The sequence below is a fragment of the Dendropsophus ebraccatus genome, chromosome 8, assembly GCF_027789765.1.
Source record: "Dendropsophus ebraccatus isolate aDenEbr1 chromosome 8, aDenEbr1.pat, whole genome shotgun sequence".
NCBI classification, from domain to species: domain Eukaryota; kingdom Metazoa; phylum Chordata; class Amphibia; order Anura; family Hylidae; genus Dendropsophus; species Dendropsophus ebraccatus.
This window is the reverse complement of record NC_091461.1, coordinates 15972574-15987830: the sequence shown is the minus strand read 5'-3', so window position 1 is coordinate 15987830 and position 15257 is coordinate 15972574. Positions and strand designations below refer to the sequence as shown.

The window sequence follows — 15257 nt, the reverse complement described above, 5'->3', positions numbered from 1 at the left end:
AATACAGTGACTAGTTTCTCCTATCAGACAGCACTCTGCTCTCTCTCTAGTAAACAGCAGTCTCACATTTTCCAGTGACAGAGACAGTCAGAGAGAGCACACAGAGAGCGAGAGAACTAGATTTACATTTTCCAGCGTCTCTCTGGTCTCTCAGAGATGTCACTTCTCAGCTGCTTCTACTGACAGGCGGGAAGACAGTCAGCACATTGTGTCAGTGACGTGTGACAGACATATATAAGGGGGGCTGATGGAGACAGCACCTGACACTCACACAATGTATGTGACAGCTATATGTCTCCTCCTGCTCCCCACCATCATCCCAGGTAAGAGAGGGGTGACCACCGCTGATGGTGTGCTGTATACTATGTGTATACCGCTGATGGTGTGCTGTATACTGTGTGTCCACCTCTGATGGTGTGCTGTATACTGTGCGACCACCACTGATGGTGTGCTGTATACTGTGTGTATACCGCTGATGGTGTGCTGTATACTGTGTGACCACCGCTGATGGTGTGCTGTATACTGTGTGACCACCGCTGATGGTGTGCTGTATACTGTGTGTATACCGCTGATGGTGTGCTGTATACTGTGTGACCACCGCTGATGGTGTGCTGTATACTGTGTGACCACCGCTGATGGTGTGCTGTATACTGTGTGACCACTGCTGATGGTGTGCTGTATACTGTGTGTATACCGCTGATGGTGTGCTGTATACTGTGTGACCACCGCTGATGGTGTGCTGTATACTGTGTGACCACCGCTGATGGTGTGCTGTATACTGTGTGACCACCACTGATGGTGTGCTGTATACTGTGACCACTGCTGATGGTGTGCTGTATACTGTGACCACCGCTGATGGTGTGCTGTATACTATGTGTATACCGCTGATGGTGTGCTGTATACTGTGTGTCCACCTCTGATGGTGTGCTGTATACTGTGTGACCACCACTGATGGTGTGCTGTATACTGTGTGTATACCGCTGATGGTGTGCTGTATACTGTGTGACCACCGCTGATGGTGTGCTGTATACTGTGTGACCACTGCTGATGGTGTGCTGTATACTGTGACCACTGCTGATGGTGTGCTGTATACTGTGACCACCGCTGATGGTGTGCTGTATACTTTGTGTATACCGCTGATGGTGTGCTGTATACTGTGTGACCACTGCTGATGGTGTGCTGTATACTGTGACCACCGCTGATGGTGTGCTGTATACTTTGTGTATACCGCTGATGGTGTGCTGTATACTCTGTGACCACTGCTGATGGTGTGCTGTATACTGTGACCACTGCTGATGGTGTGCTGTATACTGTGTGACCACTGCTGATGGTGTGCTGTATACTGTGTGACCACCGATGGTGGTGTACTGTATACCGTGTGACCACCACTGATGGTGTGCTGTATACTGTGACCACCGCTGATGGTGTGCTGTATACTGTGTGACCACCGATGGTGGTGTACTGTATACTGTGACCAGCGCTGATGGTGTGCTGTATACTGTGTGACCACTGCTGATGGTGTGCTGTATACTTTGTGTATACTGCTGATGGTGTGCTGTATACTGTGTGACCACTGCTGATGGTGTGCTGTATACTGTGTGACCACCGTTGATGGTGTGCTGTATACTGTGACCACTGCTGATGGTGTGCTGTATACTGTGTGACCACCGCTCATGGCGTGCTATATACTGTGACCACCGCTGATGATGTGCTGTGTACTGTGTGACCACCGCTGATGATGTGCTGTATACTGTGCATATACCGCTGATGGTGTGCTGTATACTGTGTATATACCGCTGATGGTGTGCTGTATACTGTGTATATACCACTGATACCTCACCCCGTATATATCTCTCTATAGTTTCCGCTCTGCAGGTCACTGGTGTCCTGGGTGGTGACGTGATTCTACCATGTACGATGACCAAGCGGATGGTGGAAGATGGACGCCGCTCTATATACGCAGCAAGCTCTGTGCACTGGCAGAGAATAGATGGGTAAAGAAACGATATACTATGAAGGACTCTTATCTAGAACCTTCTGTCCTCTCAGTGGACTCTGTGATGGTGTCTATCTGGATATTGCTGGTTATCTTGTCTTGTCTCCTTTCTCATCTCCACTTCATGCCTTTTGTCCTAAGTATTCCCACTGCAGATCTAGTCAGCTGTTCTTCAGATCACCCATACACCTTCTATAGCGGGGATGGGGAACCTTCCATTCTCCAGCCTTTGGCTCTCCAGGCATGATGGGAACAGGCATGTTACATTTTAATTGTCAATTCCCTTTGCGGAAGCTGCCAAGCTGAACATGTATGTGTATGGTGGGAAAAAGAGGAAATAGTAGTTGTTAAAGGGGTTGTCCAGCGTTAGAAAAACATGGCCACTTTCTTCCACACACAGCACCACTCTTGTCGCCAGTTCAGGTGTAGTTTGCAATTAAGCTCCATTCACTTCAATAGAACTGAGATGCAAAACCAACACCCAAACTGGAGACAAAAGCGGTGCTGTCTCTGGAAGAAAGTGGCCATGTTTTTGTAGCGCTGGAGAACCCCTTTAAGTTACTATCCTATTCTGACTGACTCCTATGGGAAGAAAGGCTGGACCATGTTGAGTTGAAAGACCTCTGTACACAAAATTGTAACTATATGTATCTTTAAGGGTGGTCTTCAAGGGGACCACTTGAGTATTTTGGATGGACAACTCGCTCCGAGCTGTCCTATCTGATCTGGCAACCATCCAATATACTCAAGTGTTCCCCTTGAAGACCACCCTAACAGTTAAGGTAAATGGTCCCCTCTACTCTCCCTCTAGTCCTCCATTCTAAGGTTGGCCATATACATTAAACCTCGAGACTGAACAACTATCAGAATATGTATTGGGGCTCTTAACAATCCAAATTCTTGACTCTTGTGTCTTCGATACAAAATTTCTCCATCATCTTCCTTCTTGTCTCCTTCCACCACCATCCTCCTCTCCCTCCTCCTCCACCCCTCATCTCACACCACGTCTCAGCGTCCTCCTCCATCTCATCACATCATCCTCTTTCCTTATTTCAGGACTCCGAGGACCGTGTACAAGCTGCACCCGAGTGGCGTCACCTACACGAGTCTCTCAGCCAGGACTCGGGCTTTGGTGCCGCCATCTTTGATCAATCAAGGAATTTTTTCATTGCACCTGAAAAACCTGTCGGCGCGCGATGCCGGAACTTACGCTGCGGTGGCCAAATATGGGAGAAGCAAGGAGAAGTGTTCGGTGACGCTGAGGACCGTAGAAGGTGGGTGCTTGGGTACCTGTGAGTCTTCAGGGGAGGTTTGGGTTAATTCGAGACGTCTCCATCTTCTCTGCGTCTGAGGTGATATTATAAAATACCATCCAAATATCGCCTGGCTTCTTCTTCCCCCTGGAGACTCAGGCACTTTTAAGGAATTTGATAAAACATTCAAAGTGGCCATTATTTTTTTCCGTTTCCACTCGAAATACCTGATAAGGATGATTCAGCGGTAATGAAATACGCTCTCAGAAGGTAAAGTGCCGCTCTCGGGCCGTCCATTAGATAAGACGACCTCATTTCTTTTTTGACATTTGATTGGAGTGGAAGCAAATAGTGTGTGGGCTTCATACACTACCTTCTAACCATGTGAGCCTACAATACTGAAGGGGGCGCCACTGGCTCTAATGGTCAGGACACCCAGAATTTTCTCCCCCCTAATCTCACGCTTAGGAATGGCACCTGCATAGGCTTCCGCTACATTCCCTAGTTTATTGATAGGACAATATTACAATGTGGCGGCATTATTTACACTTATTACAGCAGTGGTGTGTGGGCGCTATATGACTGTATTATTTGGGTACTATACGGTATACAATACTGTGGGGGCGTTAACTGCACAGAATTTCAACCATCTCAGGTTACACCCTGTAGAAAGTATAAAAAAAATCTGAAGTTATAATGCATGTCTAAAATACAGTATCTCTATTTCTGGAAACTGTCAACATGCTGCTGTTAACGGATCCAATGAACAGAACCATGGAACCAAGGAACATGTATTTCAAAGTGATTTCACATAGAGCTGTAACTCACGTCCACTTACATCAGCAAGTTGACCTGTAGAGAGTGTGGGGGGAATTTATTAAAGTTTAGAACACTGGCATGAAAAAGTTGCACATTTTTGTGTAGACAAGAAAAACAAGAAAAGATCTGCCAATGGTGGGTAACCTGCTTGTTGATGGTTTCCTATTCTGAAAAATCTGGAAAAAATTTTTAAATGGTAAAAAGGTGTTTGAATTATACATAATTTTACTATTTGGTGGAGCCAGGGGTGTAGCTAAGATTCATGGGGCCCCATAGCGAAAAACTGGTGTCCTGGGGGGAGTGGGTTTGATTGGTGCTTTCCGGGGGGAATGTGTGTGGGGGGAGGGGGAATGGTGCCCGACAGCTGTTTGGGGCGGGAGGCTGGTGCGGGCCGGCGGCTGTCTAGGCAGGGGTGGGGTGGAGGGGTCTGTGCGGGCCAACAGCTGTCCGGCAGAAGGGTGTCGGTTAAGTGGGGTCGGGGTAGGTGCCGATGCAGGTCAGCGGCTGTTGGGGGGCTGGTTGCTGGTGTGAGCACTCCCATACAGGCAGGCACGGGCCCCGTAGCAGCTGCGTCGTCTGCCTCTATTGTAGCTACACCAATGTCTGGAGCCACAAGTTGCGCTCGTGCCAACTTTTGACTTATTTTTTTCACCCGAAAACTAAAGCATGCAAGCCTTGACAAATCCCCCTCTATGTTGCAGAATGAATATAAAATAATAAAAAAAATAATCCGCCAGCAGCAATTACCCTGCTTTTTGATTGTTTCCAGTTATGAAAAATTTGGAAATACTAAAACGATGCAGAATTGTATCATTTGCTGAATATATCTGAGCCGTCTGAGGAGCGAATCAGGAGGGATTACAGCCGGGGTAATAGCTGCCGGAGTCTTCACTCGCTGATGGGAATGTTTCCAGAAATTTATAGATTTTCGGTCTTTTTCTTCTGAAATTGAATGTGATAGAAGTGGGCGCAGGATTTTTCACAAATCTCGACTGTTATCTGTCATTCTGTGTGAACAGCTATGTAATTCCAGTCTACAATCTGCAGCAGTCTGTAGGCAGCAGCCCATTACTGTAGGATGTATTAGTGCTATACACAGACAATATATGGGCAAACTGAAAAACTAAAAATAGTGCGGGGAATACGGTGGAGCGGTGGAAATAGTGAACCATCCTCCCTGTCACCATGTGACAATAGGTCTCGATGTCTTCACTGTACATCACTATGGGATATACTGCAGCAATGTGGGTACAAAGAGTCTCGTCGGCAGATGTTAACAGCGGTGCCCCTCTCATCCCCCCCCCCTCACATCCTGTTATTATCATCGTCTATGTATAAGGGGCCTCCACTGACGCATGGAGGGGATTCAGGAAACTGGTGACACATCGAAAGAACAAACTCGTGCGAGGGTCTCCGCTAGGGCTGCTATCACAGTTTCCTTTAGGTTATCATATTAAATATAGACCATTACTAATAAGACTGAAGGTGTAAGAAAAGAAGCAAGGGAACAACGAGAGAAAGGGCAAGACGAAAAAGACAAAAATACCCCTAATTCGGTAATAGAGTGGGAGAGAAGCGCTGAGAAAGTTGCCGATTGGAAAAAAAAAGATGTCTTGTAGGTGGTCTTAGTCAGTAGGTCTAAATTTACCCAGGGTCAGTGTAAAAAAAATGTATATGAAGCATCATCTCCATACAGTAGAAATAGATACTGTGTTTGGTATAGGAAAGAGTTCTTTGCAGTTAGAGCATTATAAAAGTGACCAGGCCAAGTAACGAAATATCATAACCTGTAATGCTGCCACTATAGTGCTCGTCCTCTGCTGCTCAGCCCTTCCTGATGACATCTCAGCATAAGAAAGTAGCTGCTCTGCCAATCAGGAGCCAAAGCAGTGACACGCCTCAGCGACTGATTGGCTGAGCAGGTTCCTTGTTTCCAGTAAGTCCTGAACAGCAAGGATTGTTAGAGCAGCAGCAGTGGGGGATCAGGGTTTTTTAATTCCCTCAATCCAGCAAGGTCACTTTTAGACCTTTTTAAATTAAGGTGCTATTTAAAATTTACATAGTATTAAACTACATATTTATTTTATATCTATCTATCTATATTTTTTTTATATGAATTCATTTTTATGTGATTATCCATACAACAAAAAAAAAATCTTTTAGTTCTCACACTGGCCACTAAAGTGGACACAATAGGTCAGGGCTTAATCAGGCAAAAACTGGTCTAGTGTGCCCATCACAACCAATCACAGCTCAGCTTTTATTTCACCAGTCTGATAAATAAAAGTGATTGTTCCTCGGGCAAATCAAGGCAATTTTAGGCTATTTTCACATACTGTCATTTTGCAGCCATCTTTTTTGTTAATTATGGCCACAAATAATGATCATGGTCCAAAAAGTCCAATAAGACGGCAGCAAAATGACAGTGAACATGGCCTTAGTCTCTCAAATTGATAAAACTTAACTAATATGTTTTTATTCCACTTTGCCTCCTTGCAACTTTGCAGTATAGACTGGGACAGAATGAGCAGAGTCTTCTCATTATTATTAGAGAGCGGAGGAGTTAATGACAGATGTATTGTACTGCTGGAGGCCTATATAGAACATATCTTCTCTCCAAATATATGATATATATAGAATTTTTTTAAAATGGCATTCATTACATTCTATCTTCTCACCAGCCTTATCTTATATCCCACAGTGTTTCAGGTTCCCCGTGGTCCTCTTCCTGAGCACAGTTCAGTCAATCTTACGTGCAGAATTGTTGGCCCAAATAATTCATCCACCTCTATCCGTTGGTTACATTATGGAAACCTTGTCCAGACGTCCCGCAGAATATCAGTGAATGGGAGCAGTCTGTATCTTCGCAGTCTTACCCAAGAAGACAATGGCAAGTGGAGCTGTGAGGTGGATGGTGTCAGGTCAAGTGTGACCCTTTTGGTGGTCGGTGAGTCATCATCGCTGTGTTATAACTTTAGGGGGCAATCTTTAAAGGCATTGGAACTCCTATATAGGAGAATGTCACATATCTCTACTTCTTTCGATTTGAAATCAGTGGGAGACAACACTTAACTGATTTTGTATTCAGAATTAGACCGGCATAACAGCATACCCAGGGGTTCTCTAGTGGGCCAAGGTCCACTTGTCCAGGACCAGGAACACAACCGCACTGGTATCTCAATTTGGGACGAAACATTTGCCACTGGTGGGCTCAAAGAACCCCATTCAGACACTGTAATTGTTATTGAGGACTTGTATTGTCGTTACTCCTCAGCAGATGTGTTCTAGGACCAGTAAAATATAAAAACTCTAGGTCAAATTATTAGGGACAATAGCATCCATGGGTGGGACAAGATCTGAAGATAAACTGTATCTTCCTCTTAGAACAATGTCTTGATTTTTCTTGGTCCAGGTTTGTATCCATTGTCTAATGTGTATCTTCTTCTATCAGGTGTTTCTGGTCCGGATCCTCTTGACATCTACACCGCCATGGGCTCTCCTGTTAAGCTTCCCTGTAACATCACAAACCTGCCCATGGATTGGAGTTTTCATTGGAGCAGAGATACAAAAACCATTAATGGAAATAAACAAGAGATTGCCCTCAATCATGTAAGACCAGAAGATGCTGGAACTTACCAATGTGCCACTACTTACCAAGGCCGATGTCTGAGCAGACATATCAGGCTCAAGGTGATACAAGGTAGGGTATTTAATCTGTGGTTTCACCATCTTCAAAAACATGATATGATGTGGTCGAGGTCAGTACTCTTAAATAAGGACACGTTTTGGTGTTGTCCATCACACCAGCTATAGAGAGGTCCATCTCATAGAGAAATATTCTGTTGAGGTCCATCTTATGGATACACTACCTCCTTGTAATTCTTTGTATATATAAGACTTTGATTCTTGTTTCCCAGTGTCACCCTCTGGTTTGGTGTTTGCCAAAGAAGGTTCCCACCTGCGGCTACTTTGTAATATCAGTGGTTCAACAGGGAAAGAGCGATTTCAGTGGACAGGCCCTCCTCATCCAGATGGCCAGAGAATTATCATTAAAGGACCAGAAGTGGACCTGCCTGAGGTGAACGCACAGGACTCAGGGGCCTGGACCTGCTCAGTATACGGAACCAATGGAAATCTAGGAGAGGTGGAGCATTGGGTCTATGTGCATGGTAAACCTGGAGTTCATGCTACTTCCTTATTATATTATGGAATGATTATAAGCCAAATCTACGGAAATATTTTGGAGATAAAATTAAGATGACTGAGATTGTCTGTCGAAAGGAGTCGTCCAATATCCTATATTGTTACCAATGTCTTATATTGCTGTATATCTCGTCTACCTTCTTCTTACCTCCATCATTTCTTTCTTGTATCTCTTCTATCTTCTGCTCCCTCCAGCTTCTTTCTAATCTATTCCCATCATTTTATAATGTTGTATATTCTGACTCTTGTTAAATATTCTCTCCCCCAGCCGCCCAAACTGCAGATGCTGGTTGGTTCACCTCTTGGCATGTTATACTCCTCCTTACGCTCATATTGGTTTTCGGCCTGGTAGCCATTGCCCTTATTTCTTACCGTAACCACAAGGTAAGCTGTGGAGAAAATAACTCCAATGAGATTAAGTCAAGTTCATTCCAAACCACCACCAATAAACAGTAGGGTAGAGTGACTACAGATTGCATCTCTTCTTTAGTCTTCTAATCTGCGTCTTGAAGAACTGTGTCTGACTGGGTTGCGTGACGAGAGATATATAGAAGAACCAGAAGAGTAGATAGGATGATGTTGTTGAGAGTCCCAACCCAAGTAGTACTGTGCTCTGCTGGGATGTCGGAGATAGAAATAGAAGAATACTTGAGAAGAGATAGAGAGAATACTTGTGCCCGTGTTTTGACTCTTTGGTCTTTGCACCACCTATTGCCCTACCAGTGTCAGGGGACCCGTGATAGTGGGTGACACAAACCCCAGACCTTGTTACCTGGGATGAGCAAATGCTGAGGGTTCCCAGCTTACACCCGCACTGTGAGATAGAGTTTATAGGCTTCTAGCAACTTTGCTCTATCCAGATCAGTTTCTTTCCTTTCTTTACGGATACTGTCCTGCACTGTGTCTCTCCTTGTCCACGGCGTGGGTTAAGATGATCTCTGACTGGTTCTCTCTAGTGAAGGGTTTAACACTGCATAGTGTCGAGTGGAGTTACTTGAGAAGAAAAGGTAAGCTGCATGTGCCTGTCTGCTTCTAGACTGCACACTGAGACTGGGGACCTGGCAGAGGGCCAGGGCCCAAATGGACCGCTGTAGAGAGCGTTCTGGATTGTGTCCTTCCTCAACAGAGTCTAGTGACAAAAGACACTACACTTCCTCTACCCATGTGACTTCCTATCTGCAGCCCCTGTAAGGTGTGCTGTGAATGCGTGAAGAGTGCATATGTGAGAAGTAAAGAGAGAAATGATAGGATAGAAGAAGAAACTACTCTCATTGATCTACAGATCCATGTGACATACAAATAAACAAAAACCCTTTCAATACTACAGTTGTGCAACAACTAAGTACACATACTTACAACAGCGACATCTTGTGGTGAAACTTTAACACTACTACATCACCACTTACATCCAAAAAGTACAGGCTTTTACGAAGAGTGTAACTTATAGCAACACCTGTGGTGGGACACCACAATGTGTATATAGATACTTATCAGGATAGGAACTGTTTCCCTAGTTGTTGGTAGGAAATCACCATTGCATTATTCCTTTTCCTATTTTTAGTACCGTGCAATAAGCTCTTCAAGATGCAGCTCACTTGAGTGTCACTTCTTGGTGTCAGCAACTGCTCTTTAAAGAGAAACATTGACCCATCATCATGTTATAGAGCAGGAGGAGCAGAGCACAATGATATACAGGGTTGTGGAAAAAGAGTCTTTATAACTTATTGATGAAACCATCTGTTCATTTTGAGCTCAGGAGTCCAGTGGGCAGTTCAAAGGTGTGCATTCATATCAGCAGGCTGTCAGTCATGGAGAAGGACCACCCACTGAGCCCAGAATGAACAGGAAGTCAATAAGCTACAACTACTGAATATTTTCTCTATATCGATCAATGCTGGTAGATTAGACAACACATTCATGAAGAATTCTCCGGCAAATAAAAATTAATAATATTATATTTTTAAATTTAATTAATAAAGTGATAGAACTTTGTAGTAATATATATAGAACTTTATAAAAGGAAATGGAAATATTTCTTTTAACATTTTTACTTTCAGTTTCGGCAGTAAGGGGCGACATAGCCTCTGCTGCCATCTATGGCTGTGTAGGGAACTGCAGCACTGCTCAAGTTGTGGCACTGATGTAATGATATATTGCTAGTGCTGCTGCATGCGGATTCTGGGCCTCCCCTGATGTTATATAATACATGTTATAGGCAGAATACACATTACTAGTGGGGAAGCTGTCTGTAGTGAAGGTGTAGCACAGCGAGCAATGATTGACAGTTATTTCCACTCGCTCTGCTACACTGTGTCACAGCTGCTAATATGCATTAGGGCTCGTTCCCACTGAGGAAAGGTAGCGGAATTCCGCGACGGAACATGTTCATTCTTCAGCGCGGACAGGGCAGGAGCGCGCGCCTCCCATAGACTCCCATTATGAGCGGGAGGCTAACGGCATTCCGCGGCGGACAATTCCGTCGCGGAATTCCGCTACCTTTCCTCAGTGGGAACGAGCCCTTAGAATGTACATCAGGGGAAACTCAGCAGCAGTATCAGTATCTAACTAAACCAGAGCTTGTGCAGCCCTGCAGTACCCGACACTGCCACTGGTGGCAGCAGCAGCAGCAGCAGCAGGGGGGCCATGATACTCCACCACTTAATGCAAAAAATTTATTTTCTTTAATAAAGTCATATGAAAAAGCTATATAGATTTATTAAATGTTTTTAAAAAATAAATTATTTACCAGAATATCCCTTTAAATGATTATGCCCCATTGTACCAGTTTGCAGTGCTACAATGCTGACACCTACATCTGTGACAGTCCCTTCCTGGACTCTGAGACCACCTACTAGATGGCATATATATATATGTCATGTCCTTGGCTTGCATTATTCTTGTCTCACCATTGACCTTACTGTCTTTGTATTTTAGAGGCGACTGTCCCACCTGGCAGCTCTGACGTCAATAGACTCCTCTACAGTCGCTCGGCCAAAGAAGGTCTCCGTCTCGGAATGATGCAACTGTACTAGGAACACTGTCCGTGCCCATCCCTGGACTCCTTTCCTGAAATCGCCTATATTCCACTTGCTTATATCTATGTAGGGGATCTACCCCCTGCGGACATCGGGAGAGACTGGCTCATACTGTATTCTTGAAATATTATGTATATAAAATATTTTGCATTTATTTTTGTAATTTATTTGTATTATTTGGTTTCGTTTGATAAAAATTAATAAATATATGAATCACGAGGAGATAGTGTTACCGATTTTAAAAAAAGCTAATTTAAAAGAAACAACCAATATGGCTGCACTCCCTGTCGGCATTTCTGCAAAATGGCTGCCGCAGAAAAACAGGAAAAACTATAATTTCATCACAAGGAAATAAAACCTGAATTCTAAACTTTGACTTCTAATGTGCAAGGTAAGGGGGAGATAGAGTGGTAATGTATGGTGGGGGAGCGGGCAGTATCGTCTAGCGTTTCTAACAACCTCTCAGTGACGATTTCCTATCTTGGCGAATTACAAAGGGGTGGATCATCTAGTGTAGTTGCTCAGCGCAGGCTTAAAGGAGAAGTCTGGCGATTTCTAAAACCCGGCAGCCTGCAGGGGCAGGGGGGGAATTGATTCCAAATCGGATCGGATTCCAAAATGCGGATGTTTACTGGAAGGGTGTTAGGGCCCTCCACTGGTCTCAGGTTCTGCCTGTGTCTATTGAAATAAATTGTGCTTCCACAGCCGCGGCTGTCCTGGTAATATGTGGGCAGTGTGGAGAAGGCTCTCTTTTTGTTTGGTGGGGGTCAGAGCTCCGTGTAGGGGTACCTGAGCTCCACCATGGCAGTGGGGAAATAAAAGAGAACCAGGTTTGGAAGATGGTAGGTGGACGTGCCCGCTGGATGTAGGTGGCTTTTCACACCCCTGGTGTATCACGTCACGTCCAGTGCTTATGCGATGTTATTGCAAGTTGGAAATGAATAAAACTGTGGGCGACCCCACCCAACAAAGAGTTAAAATGTTGCCTTGTCTGTTTTTTGGGGTTGGTGGAAGGTGCTGGGCTATGGTTGTTATTAGGTGAGGAGCTCCCTGCAGTCTTTGTTGCTGAACTTTTACAATGTGTAGCACACACTATATAGGTGGCACACAGGCCTAACTTCCTAGCTACTCACAGGATGGTGAGCTCAGCCTCAATGGCTTCAGTGGCGGCTCACATCACTAGCGACTCCCAGGCAGTCCCTACCTAGTCCCAGGTAAATGAAGCCAGCCTTTGCCCAAGTTCACTACTATACACTACTGCACTTCCAGGGAGGGGGTCACCATTACTGCACAAATGACCCTCCAGATCAGCTCCACATGGAATCAACAACCCCCACCCCTAAACCACCTGAAATGAAGTTTTTTTGTGGAAAAATTTTGGCTACGGTGTTTATTAAGGGCTAAATTTAAAAACTTTAAAAGATAAATTTGTGGTGTCCCACCACGGGTGTTGCTATCGGTTACACCCTTCGCAAAAGCCTTTTTAAGTTGAAAGTGGTAATGTAGGCAGTACCAAAGTTTTACCACTAGATGTCGTTATTGCAAGTCACATGGATCTGTACGCCAATAAAAGTTCTTTCTTTTTTTTCCCTATCACCTTTCTCTTTACATCTTTCACATGCACTCCTCACCCACTCACAGCACAGTTTACACATGCTGTAGGAAGGAAGTCATATGGGTAGAGGAAGTGTGAGGTCTTTTGCCTTAGATTCTGTAGAGGAAGGACGCAAGCTAGGACGCTCCCTACAGCAGTCAAGTTGGGCCCTGGCTCCTGCCAGGTTCCTGGTCTAGTTGTGGTCTAGACGTAGAGCACATATACCTAGACCCTGTTTTTCTTCAAGCAACTGTATTCCACACTATGCAGTGTTAAGTCACTACTTGAGAGGACAAGTCAGGGATCACCCTAACCCACACTGTGGACCAGAGAAACACAGTGCAGGACAGTATCCACAAAGAATTAAAGGAACTGATCCGGATCGAGCAAAGTTGCTAGAAGCCTATGCACTCTATCTCGCAGCGCGGGTATCATCAGAGAACTCTGCTCATCGGGGATCCCCAAACAGCCCGGCAGGTTACTGTCCACAGAGAAACAAGGTATAGCCAGCCCATTAAAAAAAAGCAGGTGTGCTACCATACCTGTGTGCCCCTCCAGCACTGGCATCACAACAAATTCCCACCGGGCAGGGCTATTTCCGGCCAGTCACCACAGGACTGGTGTCAAAACTAACCATCTGGCAAGTGACCGGCCGCGCCTCTACACCGGAGGTCACCACAAATTCATTTAATAATTAAATAATTAAAATAAATAATAAATATTTTAAATGGTGTAGCCATAGGGGTCGACAATGTGACCGGGCCTATACGCTAGATTTCCCCCTCACCACATCTTGTTGCTCTCCAGTTCTCCCGAATTGGCTGTGATAATGACAGCAGATTCGGGAAAGTTGACGTGAGCAATGCTGCAGGCTGCTCTCTCTCCCTATTCATATCAGAGTTGAGTGGTAGGTAAGGGGAGCCCCATGGCCCCTCTCCCGCCACTTCCTGTGTGATGCCGGGTGAGCAGTGGTTAGCTCTGCCCCATTACACATCATCCAGACCTGACCAGAAGATTCCAGAGCACCGGAGCACAGCAGGTGCCTGGAAAGGTGAGATTATCATCATGCCCTGTTGACAATTCATGATGGGAGTTGTAATTTTGCAGCCTGTGTGTCTCTAGGCTCCAGAACTACAACCTTCAGCATGGACTGTCAGCAGGACATGATGGGAGTTGTATTTGTGCAACCTGTAGTTCTCCAGGAGTTGCACACCTAGAACCCCCATCATGTCCTGCTGACAGTCCATGCTGAAGGTTGTAGTTCTGGAGCCTAGAGACACACAGGCTGCAAAACTACAACTTCCAACATGTCCTGCTGAGAGTTCATGATATTAGTTGTAGCTTTGCAGACTGTGGCTCTCCAGATTGCAGAACTACAACATTAATCATGGCCAGTTTACAGCCCATGATGGGAGTTGTAGTTTTGCAGGCTGTGGCTCTCTAATTTATTTGGGGGGATGCTGAATTTTAGCACCAGGGACCATGAGGCTTTAGCTACCCCCCTGCACCTTAAGGCTATGTTCCCACTACGTATAGAGACCGGCCTTTCCGTGACCCGGACGGTCTCTGCCCAGATCATCCCGGACGGTACTTAAGTACCGGCTGGATGATCTTTCAGCCGCAGGGTTCTGATGTGGGTGCATCATCGCGCGCCTGCATCAGAACCTCCCATAGCACGCAGTGAAGCGAGCGTCCGGAGCCGCTCGCTTCACTGTGTGAACTGACAGGGTTTCCTACAGCCGCAATTCATTGAATTGCGGCCGCAGAAAACTGACATGTCTGTTATTTGCGGCCCTGTGCAGGATCCCAGCCGGAGCGCGTACGGTGTGTATACGCTCCGGCCGGGATCCCATAGAACAACAGGCATGGGGGCCGATGGCAACAACGGCCGTACTTTTGCGTAGTGTGAACATAGTTAAACAGCACAAATAGCAGTGCAGTAAAAAACACAGTAAAAAATATAGTACAGTTAAAAATATAGTACAGTAAAAAATAATAATAATAAATAAATATATATATCTCAAAGCGCAGTCATCGATTCACTAAACAGCCTCTTAAGTGACAGGCGGTGACTATTTATAGAAGGGATCTAGCCCTGCATGGTAGAGTTGCTCTTCACCCTCTTACGCCATCTCCTGATGGTGTGATAGGCAGATGGACTTTCTGGTGCAATATCAGAGCTGGGGGCGAGCGTGACCCAATTGTGCAACGTAGTGTTGTGAATAATGTGATAATACGCCACAATTTTCTGCCGCTGTAATAGCTGTAATGCCGATCATATTAGATGTCATCCAGATCTCATAGGAACAGATAACCATAGAGTTACCGCAGCTATTTTCGAGCGATATGCTCCTGAC

General features: G+C 45.2%; 1 protein-coding gene across 1 annotated transcript; it reads left to right on the top strand.

Moving 5' to 3' along the window:
- Positions 1-231: 231 nt before the first annotated feature.
- LAG3 (lymphocyte activating 3) lies at positions 232-11408 on the top strand. Its single transcript, XM_069978866.1, has 8 exons — positions 232-323; positions 1862-1994; positions 3053-3270; positions 6770-7015; positions 7520-7768; positions 7986-8237; positions 8540-8655; positions 11206-11408. The coding sequence occupies exons 1-8, from the start codon at positions 248-250 to the stop codon at positions 11287-11289; spliced, it is 1374 nt and encodes a 457-aa protein (XP_069834967.1). The 5' UTR covers positions 232-247; the 3' UTR covers positions 11290-11408.
- Positions 11409-15257: the final 3849 nt, after the last annotated feature.

Bases quoted from the DNA above. Each gene is read 5' to 3' on its own strand.
- LAG3 (XM_069978866.1), top strand. From the start codon at position 248: ATGGAGACAGCACCTGACACTCACACAATGTATGTGACAGCTATATGT. The intron at 324-1,861 runs GTAAGAGAGGGG...ATCTCTCTATAG, and splicing joins GCTCCCCACCATCATCCCAG to TTTCCGCTCTGCAGGTCACT. The intron at 8,238-8,539 runs GTAAACCTGGAG...TCTCTCCCCCAG, and splicing joins GCATTGGGTCTATGTGCATG to CCGCCCAAACTGCAGATGCT.